The sequence below is a fragment of the Antechinus flavipes genome, chromosome 4, assembly GCF_016432865.1.
Source record: "Antechinus flavipes isolate AdamAnt ecotype Samford, QLD, Australia chromosome 4, AdamAnt_v2, whole genome shotgun sequence".
In the NCBI taxonomy this organism is placed as follows: Eukaryota; Metazoa; Chordata; class Mammalia; order Dasyuromorphia; family Dasyuridae; genus Antechinus; species Antechinus flavipes.
In genome coordinates, this window is record NC_067401.1 from 398,900,656 (window position 1) to 398,920,669 (window position 20,014).

Sequence of the window (20,014 nt, forward strand, 5' to 3'; positions counted from 1 at the left end):
AATGGCAACTTGGGACTATTTGACTAAAACAAACAGGATAAGTGCAATGAAACACTGTTATATGAAGGTAAGAATTCACTGGATATTTCTATCTGAAAGACACAGGTAGAGAAATTTCCAGAAACTAAAACTTAAGATGCTAGTAACATCTTAAGGATTCTTTCATTTACTTTTTGTTGTTGTTGAGGCAATTGGGGTTAAGTGACTTGCCGAGGATCACACAGGAAGGAAGTATTAAGTGTTTAAGACCAGATTTGAACTCAGGTCCTCCCAACTTCAGGGCTGGTGCTCTATCCATTGTGCCAACTAGTTGCCCCACTCATTTACTTTTATGCACAGAAACAGCTCAGTACACACCTGACAAATGTCATGCTTTAGACTGTACTTTATAATCTTTTTTCTCTAGAGAATGAAATACAATTGCACAGTTTAAAAACAACATTTTTCTTACTTTTTCTAAAATAAAACTTCAATATGTAATCAATTTCATTTGAGAGACATAAAGAGATTCTAACAAAGATATAAATAAGACAACATAAGTTATAAATATGGTAGCATTAGAAAATGAAAATGAATTTTCCTGGCAAACCTACATTACTCATACTTCATGATTTTTTGAAAAGGTATATTTGTTGACCAGCAGGATGAATACAGAGAGGACTGGCGAGACTTACATGAACTGATGCTAAGTGAAATGAGCAGAACCAGGAGAGCATTATACACTTCGACAACGATACTGTATGAGGACATATTTTGATGGAAGTGGATTTCTTTGACAAAGAGACCTAACTGAGTTTCAATTGATAAATGACGGACAGAAGCAGCTACACCCAAAGAAAGAACACTGGGAAACGAATGTAAACTATCTGCATTTTTGTTTTTCTTCCCGGGTTATTTATACCTTCTGAATCCAATTCTCCCTGTGCAACAAGAGTACTGTTCGGTCCTATAAACATATATTGTATCTAGGATATACTGCAACATATCTAATATGTATAGGACTGCTTGCCATCTAGGGAAGGGGGTGGAGGGAGGGAGAGGAAAAATCGGAACAGAAACGAGTGCAAGGGATAATGTTGTAAAAAAAAATTACCCTGGCATGGATTCTGTCAATATAAAGTAATTATTAAATAAAAATTAAAAAAAAAAAAGAAAAGGTATATTTGTACAGCTTTTAAACAGTTTTAAAAGTATGAGACATAAAACAAAAGCTTTATTTGTGCATGGTTTAAATAAGTGATTGGACACATACAAGAAAAAAAATTTATCTGACTGGTCCTTCCATTAGTATGGAAGAGTTTAAAAGTTTAAATTAATATTTTAAAGCAAGGGTTCTCAAAAGTGTGGCTTTTCAGAGGGTTCACAAAGCCAAAATTATTTTCATAATAATATCAGAACAAAAATATATAGCAACAGATTAAATTCAGAAGCATGTAAGGACTTAGCAGTTTTCTTTTAAGCTATATAAGAGATTTGCAAAAAATATTTAAAACAATGACATTCTCACTAATTTTGTTTTAGAAAAGCTATTTTTCATTTTAAATGTTATTGAAGCTCACATGTAATGAGTGGTTGTTTTTAAATGGATTAACATTTTAAAATTTATAATACAGTAGAAGAAAAACTGCAGTTTACAATAATTTTTAAGAATGTAAGGGGTTCACTCAAAGTCAAAGGGATACCAATCAGAGAACAACTGAGTAAGTTGTAATATGTTTGTGATGGAATATTATTATGTTATAAAAAATGACAAGCAGGATGATATCAGAAAAACCTGGAAGACTTATTATGAATTGATGAAAGATGAAGTGAGCAGAGTCAGGAAAAAACATTGTGAATAGTAACAGCAATACTTTATGATGACTTAGTAATTCTCAGCAATACAATGATATGATATAACAATTCTGAAGAACTCATGAAGAAAATGCTATCTATTTCCAGAGATGGGAATCATGACACTTTTTAAACTTTATTTTTCTGGGATTTTTTTTTTTTTTTGGGGGGGGGGGGGAGAAGGAGAATGGTCTGTGTTCTCTTCTACAATATGGCTAATCTGGAAATAAGTTTTGTATGACTGTACATGTATATTTTCTTTCAAAATACTTGCCTTCTGGAATGGAAGGAGAGGTAGGGGAAGGAATTTTGAACTCAAAAATTATAAAAACAAACGTCAAAAAATTGTGTTTACTTGTAACTAAGAAAAAATAAATAAAAACATTCAAGAAAAAAAAAAAGGAATGTAAAAGAGACTAAGACCAAAAGCTTCAATTTTTTAAAGGAATATAAGGGTCAGTCTGCTCTTTCCTACAATAAACCTAGAAGGGTAATTCCCATTGTGAGGTTAAAAAAAAGAGGAATGTGTAGGAACATTATATGTGGCTTCACTGCTGCTATTGTCACCTCAACACTCTCAAGTAAATGTCAATACTCTTCTTTCTTTAGAAACTACCTTAAAAATACCCCAAAGAAAGGAATCCCTCTTTTTTATCACAGTCAGTGGACTCCGTAATACATTACAACAGAGATGTTCAAAGCACAGCCCACACTTCTGACTGTAACTTGAACTAAATTAAAATGTAAATGAGATATATGTTTAACTGCTAAAAATACAATAAAACATAGATTATGTTGCATTTTATAACTAAATCAATAGGTGACCCAAAGGGATCCTTATGTATAGGTTAATGGCCCCATTTTCCTTGGGTTTGACACCCCTGCATTACTAGAATTTTTAAATTTGCCTGCTACAATCTTCCTTCTCTGATTAAATTTAAGAGCATTTCAACACTAGGAAATATATTTAAGAGTATACACACAGACCTGTCCTTAAAGAAATTATTATTTGGTTATAACAGTAATCTATACACAAAAATAATTTAAGTAAAGAATACAAAGTAGTCTACAATTTAAATGTCAAAATGAAATCCTGGGAGTTTTAAAGAAGGAAAAATGTAAATGTAGGATAAAATGGTCAAGGAAATTTTTTCAGACATCAGTTTATCTAATATAATAGACCCAGTAGCCCACCCTCTGTTTTACTAAACAAGTGTACTTTTAAACTAAAAATGCAGGTTTAAAAGTAAAGTCAAACTAAATATTAAACTACCCAGACAAAAATACAACTATCCACACAAAAGTCAATCTGAATTAAGAAAATTCTTTACCTAATCTGCTCTGTTTGAACAATCCCTTCTTTGTGACCTTCCAAACGAGCAGCCAATCGCTCCTTATCAAGACGTACACACTCTTCATCCTAGTAACATTAAAAATTGATAAGTCATGAAGCAAAACTTTTAACTCAATACTGATATAAAATGTTTCTGCTAAGTATTATTTTTTTAAGTCTCCGTTAGGGTCTTCAGTAATTAGTAAGTGGGATAACAATCAGTTGCATCATTACATAGTGCAAAATACAAATGATCACAAATGTATAATAGATTTAATAAAAGTTCATAAGCAAAATATGCCTGTAATATAAAATAAGGAATTAAGACAAATATGTAATTACCATAAAGCAAGCATACATATGTACACACATTCTACCAATTAAAGTCTTAGATAGGAGGTAGACTTTAAGATTCAAATAAATTTTACTCTTTCACAAAACAAATGTTATCAATGTAATGAATTTAAATTTAATAAATTCTCAAATATTTTTTGTTTGTTCAAATGAAACAGATGCTGTTTCATGCAGATCCAAAAACTTAGCCATCAAAAGATTTTTACCTCTACAATCTGAAATTATACTATATTGCTATAGATCTGACTTAACAGTGACTTTTTTATTCATTCAGCTAATGGTACTATTATTTTTAAAAGCACAAGTTACAAATAGCTTAAAAAGATACAATATAATATTACTGAATCATAAGGAGCTAGGAATTCAGAAAAAGCTAGGACAATCAGTATGAACCGATTCAAGGTAAGGACAGAACTGAAAGAAAAACTATACATAATGACTATAATAATGTAAATGAAAAGTATAAAATTAAATTGAACTGTAATTAAAATGATTAAGCTTTAAAACAAAATATAGGGGAGAAAATGTACTTTTCTTTCATGAAGAAAGGAAGAACTAATGGTATAGAATCTTGTATTATATCAAAAAAAATCACTTTGTTGATGGGTTTTGCTTAACTTTTTTTCCCCCCTTTCTTTCCTATAAGTAAAGGTTTACAAGAAGGGAATGTAGTATATTTGAAAATGACTGATACAAAAATAAATGACATCAATAAAATTTTTGTTTTTAAAACACAAGTTTCATGCTTTCACTAGTTAACAAATACAAGCTATAAATTACATTATAATATGATGGCAGGACTTATTATGCTACATGATTAGAAGCAAGATAATAAAATATTACATCACAAAATCTGTATAGATGCAGAGAATAGACTAAAGAGATATCAAAGAGTGATGAATTGTTAGTACTGAGATAAGTCTTTAGTCTTAAATGCTGCCAGAGTATGAGATAATTAAATATGAGTGACTTGGTATAGAAAGAGCTATGAGTTCAGTCAGAAGATTGGTTCAAATAAGGGCTATTAATTACTACCTTTCCCTAATCTCTTAACATTCAGTACACTCATCTGTGAAATGAGCTGGACTATAAAATTATTAAGGCCTTTTCAATCTATAATTTAAAAAGCAATCTATTAAGTAAAATATAATAAATTTTGAATCAAAAAGTTCAATTTCAAATCCTAGCCCTACTGTTTACTGATTCTGACAAAATCACATAAGCTCTTGGAGCTTCAGCTTCCTCATTTATCTAAGTGAAAGAGTTGGACTAGACCTCTAAAGTCTCTTTTAACTTTAAATTTAAAATCCTATACTTTGGAGAAAGTTTAAAACCTATTTCTAAGATAATTTACTTTTTTTCCCTTTGTTATAAAACTTACTCCATGCTTATTTGATTAATTACATGTATAAAAGCCTCATCTCTTTTAATGAATGTAGGAAAAAGGAAAGCAAAAATAGGGAACATTGGGAGAATTGAAAGTAAAATGCATTTCCAGAATTTTTAAAAATATTTCTCCTTCTTGATCAGATAGACTAAAGTCAAAGCTATCTAGAAGACACAGCAAACTTTTAGCTGTACTTTTTTCTCATTAAAAGAACTCTGTAAAATGTTTTCATATTTGGTTAGAAAGCTATTCTCCAAACTATTAAAAAAAAAATCCTTAAAATTTTTAAAGAGGTTCAACATTTTCATTCTTATTTAGAGCTCCCAAAATAAATGGACAATAAAACTAAACTATTATAAATTCTATGGCCTCAATATGACATGCCCTCTGTTTATTTTTTTTTAATACTTTATTAAAACTACACACTATTTTTTTTTTTGTGCTTTTTAGCAGAGAAAGAAAGAATACATTATTACTAAGCTTTTATTATACACCACACTCTATGCTAAGCACTTTACAAATGCCTCATTTGATGTTCACAACAATCCTAGGAGGTAAGTACTATTATAACCCCCATTTTAAAGGAAACTGAGGCAGACAAAAGTTAATTAATTTGCCCAGCATCATACAGCTAGTGTCTGAGGCCAGATTTGAATTGAAATCTTCTTGATTCCAGGCTCAGCATTCTATTTACTGCCTCATTCTATTTAGCTGCCTCAGAATAATATATATTCTTAGACTAGCTAATATGCTGGACAAAAGAATAAGAATCCAAAAATACCTCGGAAAGAATATACTTCAGGGAGAAAAAAGTTATGTCTTCAAACATTTAAAAGGCTGTCAAGTAGGAGAGTAGGATTATCTTTGTTCCACTGGATAGAACTAGAAGAAATAAATCTAAGTTTAAATGAAGATTTAGCCTCAACATATCAAAATGCTTCCCAATCATTAGAGCTCTTTAAGAGTGGTACAGGTTGCCTTCCAGGACTGACTAGATGAACATTTCATCAAGGGATGTTTATTCTTCAATCACCTGATTGGATTAGATGATCTCCAGGAGGTTCTTTCCAACTCTAAGATTCAATGACTACATATCATTCTAAATTACTTTATTTTTATGTATCACATTCTTTAATTACCAAATTAACACTTAAGAAATTAGAATTTAAAACCTATTCTAAGAACCTTAAGAATCTTAAATTAAAATTAAATCTTTAGCCTTAGAAACATTTTTTAAAAATGACATATACATTTTTAGTAAGATTCTTGCTGTCATACTCTAAGATATAAATTAGTCTTATTTAAACTTTAAACTTTTAATTTTATTATTCCACTCAGTAGCATGTAGTTAGAAGAAGGAAAGAGAAACCTTTTTTTGAATCCTAATTAAAGAGAGGAGAGAAACCCAGAATTATAAGCCCTTCTAAGAAATGGCTGGGTTAGGCTGACTTTAAAGATAATAATCAAAAGGATGAGTTAATGGGAAAAGAAGAGGAATTATAAAAGATTAAGCCCATTTCCATGTATTTACCAGTAAAGACTAAGGTTATCTAATTCCAATATTTTGTTCTTTTCCTTAGTTTGGCATTGTTTAAATTCAGGCTAAACCAATTAATGAACAATCTTGGACAAGTCACTAAGTTACCTAACCCCTCTATATTTAAAATAAAGCAAGCTCAACTTAATGACCTAACTAGGTTCCTTCCTGCTAAATCTGAAGGTCTTATTTTAAATACCAGTTTCCCTTTCCCTGTAGTTACTAAAGCAATTAAATAAAACAATGAAAAAATCTTCAAGAAATCTAAAGAAGTACTGCATGTTTATTTCAAAGACAATGAGCTTGGAAAGGAATCAGAAACAGAGCTTCATTTTCCTCATGAGGATTTTTGTAAGAAGTCATTCCGAAGGAAAAATAGAAATGGAAAAGATAGGGGGACTTATTGGGACTTATTCCCAAATCTTAGAGTTCCCCAAAGGAAACAAAGCATTCCAGAGGAGATAAATAATGTATCAAATTCAGTTGCATATTGAAAGAATGTATAACCAGAGATAACCCAAACAAAATAAATCTGATATTTTAAAATGGTATTAGTTGTCAAAACAGATAGCAGATTTCCCCAAACTATGTACTCAAGTATAGATTAGAAGAAAATCAACTTTGGACAACACACAAAAAAGGGATTCATGCTTCAAGTAAGGTTTGAACTTGGCCTTGACTTATTTACAAATCTGTAGTGACACAAATCTAAGATGGATAACTAACATGTTGGATAACAGCCAGGATACAAAAATTTTTTGAAATGACATCACTGGGAACAAAGAGTAAAAGATAACATTTTAGGGATAAATGGTGTTCAATTATGAGCATTACATTTTAGGAACAGAATTAAATTGAAGGGCTTCAAGAGGAGGGTAACCACAAGTGCAAAGCCTTGAGACCATTTCATATAGGAATTATGCTGAAGAAATGGGGATGTTTAGTCTAAACAAGGAAAAACTAAGGTGGTATACAATAACTATTTTCAATAAATCAAGGCATGTCACTTACCTTCTAATCTCATACACGAGATTTTTTTTCAGCTTGATCCAAAGAAAGTAGGAATCATGTTACATTTATTGCTATTCAATCTTATCATATTAGATCTATCTCCATGTTTTTGGCTGGTTTAGAATCTTGATTTCATTATCTAATGTGTTAGCTGCCAATCATTAGAACTGCCAAACATAGATCTCCAGAGAACTCCACCAGACACCTTCTCCAAGTTGATATATGAATAGGACAATACAAATCATTCAATCCAATGCACACCTGAACAGAAATGCCCTCTTTTTAGCATAACCAATAGTCAATTAGCCTGTGCTTAAAGAGTCTCATGTGAAAGGAAATTCATTGCCATATGAGGTAGTCTGATTTACTTCTGGATAGTGTTCATAAAGAATTTTGTTTCCCCTGGTCAAATCTAATTTCCTCTTTGCATAATATGTAATCATAGAAATAACACTGGACTAAGAGTCAGAAGACAAAGATTTTAGCCTGTATCTTACCAATGACTATTTTGTAGGACAGGGCAAAACAGAACTATGTTAAGTTGTTCCTCTGTTTATTAGAAGATATCCTTTGCCTTACCTATCTTCACTGGAATATTGTGATGATTAAATAAGATGAATATACTTCAAAGAAATAACCCATATGGAAAAATAATAACAACTTGGATAAAGATATTCAGACAAAATTGTTTATAACAATGAAAAACTGAAAACAAACCAAATACCTATGGTGATAGATTTGTAGTCAAGAGACTTAAAGCTAAAATTAGTTAAATGGTAAGACCCAAAGGTGATTAATGTTTGAAGATGGACTAGGTCTTTTAAAGAGTACCCTAGGAATCTGTGCTTGGTTCTATTGTATTTAACAAAGAGGTAAAAGGGAACCTTAATAGTCAAGTCAATCCAATTCTCCTTAGAGATGAAGAAACTGAAATCCAGAGAGATCAGATAACTTTATCATGAGCCAAATGTAGTATGTGGCAAAGCCTGGATACCATTATTTTTTACATTTTGGATAAAATCATAGATGCCATGACTCTTAAAATCACAAATAACACAAAGTTAGGAGGAATCATTAACATGGTGACCAATCAAATCAAGATCTAAAGAGATTATGACACTATAACTTTAGGCTAAATGTAATAAAATAAAACAGTAGAGGACAAAGAACAAAAAGGCATCCTTGAGGAAGTAGGTTACCTCTTGTTAGAGATCTTCAAGCAATGTCTGAAAAAATAATTATAGAGAGAATTCTTGAACTAGACAGCCTCTAGGGTTTCTTCTCATTTTAAGAAATTTTGTCTGTGAAATTTTGTCAGACACTTATTAGTTGAGGAACCATAAACAAATCCCTTAGTCTCTCAGTGTTTCAAGCTCTCTCTCTCTTAAAATTATTTGTATTAGTTTCTCTCAGAGTTGTTGTGAATAAAGCACTTCACAGACTTTAAAACACAATAGTTATCACTAATATTAGTATAGCATACTAATAACACGACAAATGTGTGGAATATGCTGATATAGGAAATAGTATGTACACTAGCCTAAAAGTCTAGAAAAATACAATTAATGCAAAGATATAATCAAGTAAAAATGTAATGTAAATAAGGCTTTATATACAAAGTTTTTGTAATTCAAACAAAAACATGAATCTAACTACAATCTGTTATAATAATAATCTCATTTAATTATCATTACCTCAATTCGTGGTTTCTTTGCCTCCGCTAATATTTCATCTGCTGCTCTTTTTACTGAAAGAAAAAAAACGGGGTAATTTTAAGTAAACTGCTTCCAAATAAATTAGAATTTAATTTGAAGAAATTAATATTTCAGACATACCTTGTGTGGATCGCTGAAGACCTATTTCAAGGGGTGCACTTCTGTCGATACTTGCAGATGTTGCTAAAGTTTCAAAAAGATTCATTCAGAAAGTTCAATATTTACAGTTTGCTATGACTATGGCTTTTGTTTTCACATTCATTGTTTCATTTGATCTTTACAAATTACAACCTGATAACCCTAGGAAAAATACAGCAGTCCATCACACAAAACAGGTTTACCACATTGCAGAATTTCAACAAAATCCCCTATTTCTTAGATCCTCTAGTGTATTCCAATCCTGAAAGACAGGACTTTGACAAGACTACTGATATAGAAGGAACCTCGGAGACCATCTAGTCCAATCCCCTCATTTTAAGAGAAAAAGAAATTGAAGTCCAGGAAGTTTAAATCATTTGTATATACAGTGACAATCTCCTTAGAGTCCTGATGCACATTTTGCACTATACCATACTGCATCCTTTTATAGCAAGTTTATTTAAATTCCTAGTTAGGAATGTTACTAAATGGTATATAATGTAATCTTATATATGATATATCAATATCTGTGTATCTGTCACATCTATAAGCTCCATGAGACCAGAGAGCACATCATATTTATTATTCAATTTCTCTCAGGAGCTAGCATAATGCTTTGAACAAAGCAACATATATATTCATTAAACTACTGAAAATTTATCTTAAGAATCTTTAAGATCTGTTTTCCCACTTGACTTAAGACTTACTTTCAGTTTTTAGTGTTTTATATACTCATTTTTAAAAGCATTTATCAATCTATATATGATGAACTCTTAACAGTGATTCCCTTTTAGTTTTTTGATCATTTAATAATTTTTTATAACAGAAAAAATTGAACTATTAAACCATATGGTTAATTTTTTTTTAATATTACCAAATTGATGTAGTGCTTCTTATCTTAAGATCTGTGAACTTTTCATGTGAAAACTGTTAGTGAATAAATTTCAATATATAATATTGAAATAATAAATTAGTGAAGTGCCTATAGTATAAAGTACAAGGCAAACAAATAAAATCACAGACTTTTCCCTCCTAGAATTCATCTAGTAAGAAAATAAGGCAATTACATTAAAAAAAAAAAGTTCCAAATCTTAAAACTAACTACACCCAAAGTCTCACAGCCATTTTCTGTTCTTGTTTTCCCTTCTATCCTGAAGAGGCTCTGACAACGTTCTACTCTGTACTCTTTGTCCCTTATTATCACACTGTTCATAGAACCAACTCCTGAGATATGGAGCCCAAAATGATGAAACAAATCAATAAGTCCTTTAACAGTGTCTCATAATTCAAAGATACAAATCAGCTATATCAGAAAGTAGGTAAAATGCATATTAATACAGGTTAAAGTTAACATAATTTCCCTTTTTGTATGCCAGATAGCCTATTATCCAATGAACAATCGTGATTACTCACACGTTTCACCATTTAAATATGCAAGTAAATCTTTTCTATCCGGTCTTCTAACCACAGGAATGTTTTCAGTCTAAAGAGAAAATTAAAGATTTGACATCAGCAAACAGTACTTTAAAATTTAAGAAATATGCTCAATTAAAAAACATATAGCTTCTTGAATTTCAATCAAATACAAATATTTTTAAATGTGATCATTATAGAAGTCAAAAGACTAATGTATCTAAACTTTTTTTCAGACATAAAATTTTCAAATTCATAGATCATTTAGAAATATTTTCTCTTGAGGCAGCTAGGTAGCTCAGTGGATAGAGCATTAGCTCTGAATTCAGGAGGACCTGAGTTCAAATCTAATCTCAAACACTTAACACTTTCTACCTGTGTGACCTTGGGCAAGTCACTTAATCCTAATTGCCTCTCTTCTCTCTCTCTCTCTCTATATATATATATTTAAAAAAATTTTTTTTCTTTTGAAAAGCAACTAGAACAGTGATATGTATTTATGTATGGCTTTAAGATTTACAAAGCAATTTTTAATATAACAATTGTCAGAATACAGATAAAAGAACCAGTGTCAGGTGTAACTTCCCCAAGCACAAAGCTAGTAAGTGTTGGAACTAGGGTCTTAAACCAAGATTTCTGATTTTAAAAATTCTTTTCACTTTCCTCTGTGAAAGTGAAAGTGCTTTACAGCCCACTTTCTTAAACTGTGGTTTGCAACCCCATATGGGGTCTCATCAATGAATGTGGGGGGAAGGGTATTATGAAATTATGACTTATTACCAGTAAATGTTTGATCTGTGCATGTATATGCATGTGTATAATTACATATGTGTATAGTGTGCACACTACACACATATATACACATACATACATATATATACCTCTATATTAGGGGATACATAAAAATTTCTCAATTTATTTGAATGAATCCAATAATTTTTACAGTTTCTATCTCATTTCATTTTCTAAACCCAACTCTGATCATTCATGAGTTTATCATAGATGTATCATATTTTTCACATGAGAGGAGCAGTTTATTTCACTCCCCAAACTAAAGATATTTCCTTCCAAATTGGTTCTTAGCCCATCAAATGCCTTTTTGTTTCCTCTATCTCAATTAGTGCTTTACAGCCCACTTTCTTAAACTGTGGTTTGCAACCCCATATGGGGTCTCATCAATGAATGTGGGGGGAAGGGTATTATGAAATTATGATTTATTACCAGTAAATGTTTGATCTGTGCATGTATATGCATGTGTATAATTACATATGTGTATAGTGTGCACACTACACACATATATACACATACATACATATATATACCTCTATATTAGGGGATACATAAAAATTTCTCAATAGAAAAGGGATCATGATTGGAAAAAGTTTAAGAAATCTGCTTTACAGGATCAAGATTTGGACTGGATCTAGAGCTAAAAGAGTTCTTAGGGTTAGCCCAATCCCCTTAGAGCTTGGGGATTCAGGGAATGAAATGAAGGCTCAGAAAAATTAAGTTACTTGCCCTCTAGATTACATATACTAAGTACCAGAGTCAGAGTATGAATTTGTAAATTCTCTAATTCCAAACCAAGCTTCCATTTATATAGTTTCCTTTTCTCCCGTATAGTTTCCCCTTTAATAAAGTTTCATATACACAAAAACAAACTACCCTTCTCAAATAACTATGTGGGCAATCTCAGAAGGATGGAAAATAAGCTTTAATAAAACTAAAATGCTACAAATATCTACACTTTAGACAATCATTCAGATGTCTACATTTTAAAAATCACCACCACCAAGGCAGGTAGAAGTAAAAAACCCAAAATAAATAAATAAAATAAAATAAAATAAATAAATAAATGAAGCTACCAACACCAAAAGACATTAGGCAAATTTTCAAAGTAAAATAAATTGGAGGGAGGATGAAGGGGGTCTAAAGCAACTGGATGTTATAATTGCTTCAATTTTCTACTTTATTTTCCTAATATGTACTCATCCATAGGATTAGCGATTTTCTTTCCAGTGGCAAGGACAAATATTCCAATTTTATCAACAATTAGGCTACATCATGACATGCAAGAACCGTACCAACTAGCTAAAAAGAGCTTAAGCATGCATTTTGGTCTGTCTCATTCTACATAGTGTATCCATTTCATTGTTAAATGTAGTACAGAAGTCAGTGCCAGATACGCTGTGAAAATCTCATGATAAAGATAATCAAAGAAATTAAAGCATTTATACTTTACAAATTCCTATGTCTGTCATAAAAATGTAAAGCTAATTCTTAATTCAATTTTATAAATTGACTACACATGATCAATTTGGAAGTTCTTTTTTGAAAAACAAGCCAACTTTGCAATAGTAAACTCTAACAATAATTTTACATTAACATTTTTAATTACTCTGAAAACACTGTTAAATTTTGTATTACTGTCATACTTTTAAAAACATACAAAGAAAAGTTTCTCATGATTATTTTTAAAGTTTATTTAGCAAAACATCTGTTTCTAAAAGACATAAAGTTATTGATGAAACTACCATAACTCTATTGAAGTTATAGGGTCATAGAATTTTAGAACTAGAATTCTGTTCTTTTATACCTTTTGAAAGACTACCAAATATACAACATACCACAAAAGATCACCTATCATCAAATGCCCTGATAGAATTCTATCACACGGGGGAATAAGAATAATTTCTAGCAATTTCTTCCTGTTTTTGTTAGTGTGAACATAAAGAACAAAATTCCTATGAAAATTCTATCAATCATAGACATTACCCAGGCTTCTTGTCATCTGTGCTCTTGTATGTGTAACTTTCCCTCCCGTTTATTCTTTTAAAGTTACAAACACAAAAATTAAAAATTTAACTAGAAAGTTAACTGCCCCATATAAGTAATATAAAAATAGCAGTTCCAATAGCATTGAACTATTGAAACGAGTTCTACTTACTGCTGCACGGCGGACATATACAGGATGAGAAAGATGTACATTATTAAGCAGGAACAAGATAGAATCCAAAGTGTAGTACTCTCTGGGTTGGCCTTCCTTTCCTGTCCTGAAGTAAACAAAGTAAAGAGTTTTACTCACAAGTAGTAAAGTGTATTGGGAAAAATAAAAAGTTAAGATATCCCAAATCAAATCCCAACTCTACAACCCAATGGCTGGCCTTGACATGCTACAACCCCACTAATCCTCAATTTCTTTATCTATAAAATAAGTTAAATTAGATTAATTACTCTGGTGTTCACTCTAGCTCTAAGTTTTATGATCTTACTGAACTATTATGTTGACAAGATTACTAGCATCCTAACACATTTTCCTAGCATCTACTTCCTCCCCAAATCTCCTTTTTAATCTATCCTTCATATAGAGGCAAAATTTAGCTTTCTTAAGCAGACTTGATCCTTATCATTTCTCAACTTAAAAATTCTCCCAATTCTTCCATTAGCATCCAAAGTCTTCTTTTCTAGCTTTATCTCATATTAATTCACTCCAATGTATTCCAAATTCTAAAATAACCTTTCTCCAAATATTCTAACCATTTTTATCTCCACATCTTCCTCTATGCCTAAAAAAGTTTTCCTTCACTCAGATCAATCTACTGAAAATCTACACTCATTCTTTAAACTCCATGCTAAAATACCATCTTCTCTATGACTCTTTCTGAGCTTCCCTTATCCACATTTACCTTCTTTTTGGATCTAACAGCACAGCACTTTACATTTCTATGTACTAATGAGGTAACATTCTGTATTATGTTATATTTATTATGCTGTATTTCCTATTTGAAGCTCTATGAGATCAGAGGCTGACTTGTCAATTTTTGCACATTCCCTAGAGCTACACACCACAATAGCATTAATAAGTATTCACCATGTTAGTGCTCAATTATGCTAGCAAAATATTTCACTATAAATATTTCACTATAAACTCTGATCCAATAAATGCAAACTTAAAACCCTTAAAAATAAAATACTCATAAAAATTATTTTGAGAAATTTAGATCACTGATAACAATATATGTAACAATTTAAAATCTAACTGTTAAGAAATTTCACTTTTTTTAAATTGAATTTTCATTTACATCAGCTTCTTTGATGGAGGACAATTATTGCATTTATGCAAGGCTTTAAAGTTTATAAAATGATTTATATAAATTATCTAATTTGGGCCTCGTAATTTTGTAATAGCTCACTTAGAACAGAAAGGTCAAAGTTACCCTCCCAAATTGGATGCTGGTATGTAACTCAAAACAGATTAATATTTAACGGGGAAATATTTGATAAAATAGCAATGTAATGTAAATAATTTTATTTTGTAGTTTTCTAGGTCAATATGCATTCAACAGGTTTGAATTAAATAAATTGAATAAAATTATTTATCCTACATATATAAAAAACAATTTAATTAGAAATTTTAACTCTTTGACCACTAAAAATCTTGAGAAGGAATAAAAAATAATCTCACAAGGTAAAACATATTTGATAATCAAGCATAACCACTACTATTGACATATATTGTTTTAACTTTATATTGTACTTTGCATCTATCATCTAACTCATCCTTTGAGGTAATTACCAAAGATCTAATTTGACCCATTTTACAGAACACTTCACTTTGATGCACAATAAATGGAACATTAGACAAGAGAAAATGGGTTCAAATCTCATACCTCATCAGAATACTAGTATAGCACAACACAAAGGATTGTTCCAGGAGTTTTTTGCAAATCTTAAATTACTACATAATTTTGAGTTTTTATTATTAGTTAAGTCATGTAAAGTATCATAACAACAAAATGGCACAGTCAGCTTTTGTCTTTTACTATCTTGAAGCAACAGGAAAATAGCTCATCCACATCTTCAAAAATCTTTTGAATCAAGAGGATCCCACTAGATCTAAATACTGAAAGTTTTTTTTGTGATTTCTACTCACAACTTAAAACAGATTTCTAAAACCTGAAAAAATATACTTTCCACAAATAACCAAAATATATCTTGAACTGCTCAGTTCTTTTTGAGTCAAGTTCCTAAATTCTCAGGAAAAAAAAAAAACAAAAACAAAAACATTTATGATCTGGATCTAATGTTTTTCTCCATCTATCATTTGAAGTGCTTGTGCTATATTTTATCTACCCATCTCCAAACCTTAGATCTCCCCTCCAAGTAAACCATTCACTAAAACAAACCAGAGAACATGCTGTTCTCTCAAAACTACTTCATCAGGCATTAATTGCTCCATCCCACTTATTACAGGCCCAAACCTTGAACAAAAACCTTTACAGTATTTCCATGAAGATATACAGGGTCAGCAGCATATTTTGTAACTACCTCAAAACATTAGGGTAAGAAATGATCAAAATTGTGTGTTTTCATCACAGCATAAAAAAAAAATAGTTTTGAGCTTCTGATGTTCTCTTTCCCTTTAGTTTTATGAGAAAATTAATAAACTATCTTGGACAATTTTTAAATTAATAGAATGCCATATGAAATAGTTTCAATCTTTTGATGGGAAAAATGTTACTATATTACATTCTTCATGTCACTGTTAGGTCACATTTAATGTTTCTGTACAAAGTGTATACAAAATACCTTTATCTAAAGCAAGGTCTTTAGTGTATACATTCACTATACAGCAAAGTATGTTGGACTCCCCCCCAAAAGGGTACACATGTGTGTATGTACACTTACACACGCACTTTCATAAGACGATTTCCAATCGGTTAGTTAATTCTAAGAAGCCCATGCTACAGGTTTAAGTTACAAAATCAATTGTTATGGTTTAAATAACATAAGATTTTTTTCAATCCATTCTCATTCAAGAGTTTGGGTCATCTAGTGAGTTCACATACTAGGAATTTCACTGTGAGCATTTCCTTCAGATGATGGAAAACATGAAATTAAGATCAATACATCAAGCTAATTTATTATAAAGTTTATTAGGGGCACTGTTACTTAATAGACTTGCAGGAGGGAAGAACCGGATTTACCTACTTACCTACCTCTGGTACTTATTACAGAGGGAATGTTGTACAGAGGAAAGAATAGTGAATTTAGATTCAGAAGACTTCAATTCAAATTCTCCCTCTAACATTTGCTCCCTTCCAAGTCATTTAACATACATAGACTTAATACTCCTCATTTGTAAAATGAAGGGAGTTGTACTAGTTGACCTCAGAAGTATCTTCCAGATGGAAATCAATGATCCCATAACTTCTCAGTGCTTCAAGAACTGCCTAGGACTTTATTTGCTAAAGGTTCTCAGGCCTGCAATGAAGACAAGAGCTCCTTCCTTCTAAATGTTGCTAAAAATTTTTTTTCACTTATTAAAATGAAGGTCTTAGAACAGAAAAATTAGTAAGTATGCATATATATTACATACATACAAATTGAAATATAGCTCTGATAACAATCTATACAATGCCCCCCCCCCAAAAAAAAAAGGGAGAGGAAGAAAACAAAGCCCCATACTTCAGCCAAAACAATGTTCATTAGTAATACGATTTTGATTAGGTGCTTTAATGGTTTCTATAATTAAGTCCCAATGTAGCTTTCTATCCCGGTTTCCTATTATTTTTCTAATCCCCCTCTTCCCCCAAACTGGATTACTTCCTCAAACATATCCTGTTATCTTGCCTCTATGCTATTACACATGCAATTCATCTTCCTTTAAAGTCCTCCCCTCCCAAGTCCCACTTGTGTAAATTACATAGCCTTCAAGAACCAGATCAAATATAGTCAAGAGTGATCATTCCTTCTCTGCAGTCCCAAAGGGTTTATCACGGAGTAATAAATATCTATGTAAATATTACACCTAATGTACTATAATCTCCTCAAATAAAGGTTATACTCATTTTTTTTGTCTCCCTACAACTCTAGCAGCTCAGTGAATGTTTCATAAAACAAAAACACACAACGATTAAAAAATAAAAATGAGCTTCGAGAGCAAGCCTGTTTACACATTCTATTAAGGAGTTACTTACATTTAAGAAAAGCCGAGTATAACATTAAAAATCAACCAACTATCTTTTGGTGCCTAATACACTGTGGTGTAGTCGTGAATATACCCATTTAAGACTTTGTCTTAGGTCAAGATGTTATGTCAATATAAGAAAAGTCACCCAAGAATGATTGAATTCTGCCTGGCCTTTCAACTACGGTGCACACTTGCTTTTCTCTTGGTGAGGATTGAAGTTTTTGCTCCCAACCCTTGACAAGCTTGAGACTGACATAAGTATGATCAGTGACAGTAAGGGTTCTAGTATAATCTTCTCGATCAATCACAATTGTAGTAGAGCAAAAAACAAACAAACAAAAAAATCCCCCCAAAAAACCCTCAGTTGTTATAATGCGCCAAAAACCAAATGTAAAAAAGGTAAATGCAGGCCCCCAAATACAATCCTAGCCTTTGGCTCCACCACCCCAACTTTTAAGCATGCTCACCCCTTCTGTCGACTGCATCTCCATTTGGCTGCTTGGGGGGAGGCACTGTGTTTTCTGCCTTCAGTGAGCGTCGGCTGTAGAAGGTGCTACCTTGCTGTTATCCCCGACGGGGCGTCCACCTCCCAAACTTCCAATGACAAGCCTCTACTATGGCTAAAAGTTCCCTGGAACATCCCCCTCCCCAAACTCTTTAGTTCCTCCCGAGGACACCCGCCCCAGCCCCCGGTTCCCTATCTCGGGGTGACTCCCCCAGCTTGCAAAGCTCGGGCCCGCGGAGGGGGAGAAAGAGAATGCGGGCAGAGTGCGCGGGCCTGGGGCGAGCGGACGGGGCCACACATGGTTAGCCGCCAGAGCCTGGGGCCCCGAGGAGGTGAGTCCGTAAGTGAGGGGCTGCGGAAAGGCCCGCGCCCCTTAGAGTCCTCTTGGTCCCGCCCCTCCAGGCTCCCGAAAGATTTAAAAGATATAGACATCTGCCGCGACGGCCTTACTCCTGCCTCTCTCGCCCCCAGAGTCAACTCCAGCTTTGGGGGAAACTTTCCCCACCGTACGCTTCCTCTCCCCCCTTTCCTGGGATCCAGGCAGAAGAGTGAGAAGGTGCTGCTTTTCCGATCGCCCGCCCTCCCTTTGGGCCGCAGCCGCGCTTCACTTACCCCCAAATCACATAGTTGGTCTTGACATTCTTGGGCCAGGAGAACTCGCCGAAGATCACCTCATCTCCCTTCACCACGATCTCCTTCTTCTGGATGTTGTACTGGCGCAGGACGCTCAGCACGTCCGCCATCTTCCCCCCCCACCCCCCTGCGCTTCGGCCGCTGCCGCTACCTCGGCCGCCGCCGCTCAGCCGGTCCCACCGCCTCTGCGCCTCCGCCGCCGCCTTGGCCGCTTCCTTACTCCGGGCTGAAGCTCTGCTCCTCCTGGCCGGCAGCCGTCACCACCACCACAGCGCACCAACAGGAGCTGCACTAACAGCCGCCCGCGAAGACGACGGCACTAGACACCTAGGCAGCTGAGGACCCCGCGCTATCGGGCAAGGCCCCGCCGCTGGCTGCCCGAGCTGAACGCCTGAGCTCCAGTGCCGCTGCTGCTGCCGCCGCCGCCGCCGCCGTCGCCGCCGCGGTCCCGCTGCCGCCAGGGGGAGCCAAGGTCTCCTGTGAAAGAAGCTCGGCCAGACACGCACGCGACGCCGCAGACAGCGCAACACTCACACGCTCAGTCTAGACTGACCCAGGGTACGCGCCTATGGTGCGCGTGCGCGCGTGGCCCGAGCGCACCCGGACTAAGCGCGCACCGCCACGCGCCGGTTACAAACAAGCCGACTCCTGGGCGTGGCTAAAGCGCCGAAATCCGCCAGCTCTGGCACGCCTTGGCCCAGTGTCCCGTTCCCGGGCTTCAAATTTTACCACTATCTCAGTTGTGTTCTGCGGTTGCTAGTGGTTGCTAGGTGGCTATCCCTGACTCCTCCCTGGTCATGCCCACTCTGCATTTACTCTTGACCAGCGGAGGTGGGATGTTTCGGCGTGTTTCATTTGCAAAATGCTACTCTTCCTCTGAGAAATCTCTGCTGAGATTATCTACTAGGCTCTGGGACACCGGGAGGTGTCTGTTTTAGTCCTAGTACTATCAAGTCCAGTCTACAAGCATTTATTGAAAAAGGCAAATTACAATTCCTGCTCTTTAGGAGTCAGTCAATAAATATTCATCAAGTATCTATTATCGCCCAGGCATTATGCTAATTACCGTGTAAACTAGGGTTTTTAAAAGTCTCTTTCCTCAAGGAGTTTACAATTTAATGTGGAAAGCCACAGATAAACAACTATGCACAAACAAGACATATACAGGACAAATTGGAAATT

The 20,014-nt window shown here is 33.9% G+C and overlaps 1 protein-coding gene across 1 annotated transcript in view; it reads right to left on the bottom strand.

The window, feature by feature from the left end:
- CDC73 (cell division cycle 73) overlaps window positions 1–19,188 on the bottom strand; it is a 119,725-nt gene extending 100,537 nt beyond the window's left edge. The window contains exons 1-6 of the mRNA XM_051998727.1: window positions 18,812–19,188; window positions 13,669–13,774; window positions 10,722–10,791; window positions 9,291–9,353; window positions 9,150–9,202; window positions 3,165–3,253 (exon numbers count right to left, since the gene is read on the bottom strand). Of these exons, the coding sequence (XP_051854687.1) occupies window positions 3,165–3,253; window positions 9,150–9,202; window positions 9,291–9,353; window positions 10,722–10,791; window positions 13,669–13,774; window positions 18,812–18,942 (512 nt within the window). The 5' untranslated portion in view covers window positions 18,943–19,188. The remainder of the gene's footprint in view (window positions 1–3,164; window positions 3,254–9,149; window positions 9,203–9,290; window positions 9,354–10,721; window positions 10,792–13,668; window positions 13,775–18,811) is intronic.
- Between the last annotated feature and the right edge of the window lie 826 nt (window positions 19,189–20,014).